At 31.1% G+C, this 2,818-nt stretch overlaps 1 protein-coding gene across 1 annotated transcript in view; it reads left to right on the plus strand.

Annotated features, from left to right (window-relative positions):
• LOC110033719 (SNF1-related protein kinase regulatory subunit gamma-1-like) overlaps positions 1-2,818 on the plus strand; it is a 27,252-nt gene that overhangs the window by 16,837 nt on the left and 7,597 nt on the right. Inside the window, 1 exon segment of the mRNA XM_020737779.1 lies at positions 2,313-2,498. Coding sequence (XP_020593438.1) covers positions 2,336-2,498 — 163 coding nt within the window. The 5' untranslated portion in view covers positions 2,313-2,335.

Here is a 2,818-nt window from a genome sequence, read left to right on the forward strand (position 1 = left end):
ATATATATATATCAATTTATTAATTTATTTACATATTTATATTTATGTATGGAATATAATCCTATACTTGTATGTGAGTAGACACACTTATTAATACAATTTCATTAAATCAAACCCGATCAACTTATTCATCATTATATGAAGTAATTGACATCATTTTTTGTTAGATCTCAAAAAAGATTTGAAAATGCTTTAACCTTGCAAATATGATACCCTAATAAAAGATCAAAGTTTTTAGATAATTGATTCATCAATTCATTGTATATGAGAATTCAGATTAAATGAATCTTTGTAGGCTTGAGGTATTAGAGTACTACGCTTCAGGACTGTTTGTACCAGTACATTCTATACTTTAAAAGGACATATCCAATATTGAACATTGCAAAATAAATATAGACACCTCACTTTGTCCAGTATTGAACATTGCAAAACACTATTAAAATGTTCAATAATTGTCAATCAGTCATCAGTATTTCAAAGAATCCAATACACCATGATCAAACCAAATATTTAGAGATTGACAAACACTTCATCTCTCAGAAGGTCAACGGAGGGGTTCTTTAGCTAAGTTATATCCCAACTCGATATCAAATTGTTAAGATTCTTACAAGGCTTTTTCTCGGCAGAACTTCAGTGATTTAAGTAAGAAGTTTGTGATGTATGCAATACAACCCAATTTGAGAGGGAGTGTTGTTATGCATATCTAGTTTAGGAAACCGTGGATTCACTATTACATTTGAGGGGAAGAAATTATTCTCCCTTAGGTATTCCATTATTGTGTTTTTATTTTTATTTTTATTTTTTTATCATGATGATTTGATTTTCCCTCTAATTGTATGAGGGTTAGTCTGAGATATATATATATATATATATATATCTATCTGTTATTTACTTAATGAGAATATTATATTATATATATATATATATATATATATGTTATTTACTTAATGAGAATATTATATAGTTTATTATTCCCAAAAATCTGCATAGAAAAATGTACTTTTAGTGATTGGCATTAGAAGCCTTTTTTCCTCATCTATTTTGATCAGCAATCACAAGTTCATTAAAAGATTTAAAATTAGATCCCAAGCTGATAGGTTATATGTCAAAAACTTTGGACTTGACTTTATTTTTGAAGATTATAGAATGAAAAATTAATTTTTTGGAGGATGAACATTTTCCATATAAATGTTAGTTGAGTATTCCTACATTTGATATAGATATAAATGTTTGCTTGCATGCGGATGTTAAGAAATAAAGATACTGTTCATGGCTATTATCATTATCATTATCATTGTTAGCCTTATCTCACTGTTTTAGGCTTAATATTTGATTCATTTCAATTCTTTGTGCAACATTAATATCAACTCTATTTGACATGTCCTTTTGTACCAAGTTATATTATTTTTGACCTATTTTTCTTATTTTTTCATTCCTCCCTTGCATATTAATTTTTCTTACTCACCTTATTGATGCATCTTCATTCTCCACTCTGAATTTTCACTTCACATAACTTTATTTTGTGTTATATTAATTTCATTAGGTATTATTCCCAATGTTCTTCTAATTGATGGCTAAGGGGTTATTTGGTTATGAAACATGGTTTGAAAGTTGTTCAGTTGAATTTATCTTTTGTGTAAAACTGAAATTACCTCATGGTGGGCTCGTTGAGCTTAAAGTGAACGCTGATTTCTAGCCATACTAAACCAAATTATGAAACTGGTAAATTTCTTTATTTTTGAAAGCTTAATGAGGGCTCAAGACAAATTGTCTTAGATTTGTAGAAGAGATAAGATTCCATGCTAGCTTCTTTTTGACATGAATGTATATTTCCCCAGTCATTATTTTGAAAATATCTTGGTTCTGTCTAACCCAAATGGCACCAAAAGGTAAGATTCTTATCCAGCATCTTAAGGGATAAACATTTCTGTCTCCTGAAACATATTAGCTAGTTTAGTGGGGGGCCAATCCAGAGCTAATCTGTATATTGTACATCATTGACCTCATTTTCAGTGGATCATTCGATACTTGCTGCCTTGAAGTGTTGACAGTTTGTAAAAGAAGATATAGATCTTCTCTTTTGCTACCCTTTCCAATGATTACTAATCTAAATTGCATAAAACTTTCGTTGAACATAGAAAATACATAGTTCTTCATTGTTTTGACGTCATAGTTAGATTCTGCTGAGCATTTTGTTTTCCAATGGGTCAGCTGTTACTTTTGATTATTCTGTGGCAATTTAACCTTTTTATATGCATAGAATCAACACACGCAATTATGTTATGAGAAATTCACTTTTTTCCTTGAATTAGAGTCAATTATTAATGATCCAACAATGGCAAAGAAAGCTGAAGGAAGGTCAGGAATCCCTACTTGTGATGCCTATTTTGAGGCTATCCAATCAAGGAAAAGGTTGCCCTCTTCTCTGCAGGAATCTTTGACGGCTGCTTTTGCACAGATCCCAGTCTCATCATTCCCGGAAGTTTCTGGTGGCAAAGGTACTCTTAACTAGTTTTATCAAAGAAAAAAAATATTTTGCAAGCACGTTGTTGAAGTTTTTTGTTTGTGCTATCTGGTTGAAGTTTAAACCCTCGGTCATCGAAGAACTCACTTTCCATGACTCGTCACCATTTACAAGTTTATTGCTGCTTGATACTTGGACTAGTTGGGATGTGGTGTAACACAAAAAGAAAACTTTTATTATTATAAAAATAAGATTACAACATGACTCAAATAGAAAGGAAATACAATAATAGACGAATCTCCGATTAGGGTGTAGGACGAGATTCGAAGGCGGTGGTAGCGTCGGCGAAGTGGT

Source organism: Phalaenopsis equestris, unplaced genomic scaffold (genome assembly GCF_001263595.1).
Source record: "Phalaenopsis equestris unplaced genomic scaffold, ASM126359v1 Scaffold001268, whole genome shotgun sequence".
Lineage (NCBI taxonomy): Eukaryota > Viridiplantae > Streptophyta > Magnoliopsida > Asparagales > Orchidaceae > Phalaenopsis > Phalaenopsis equestris.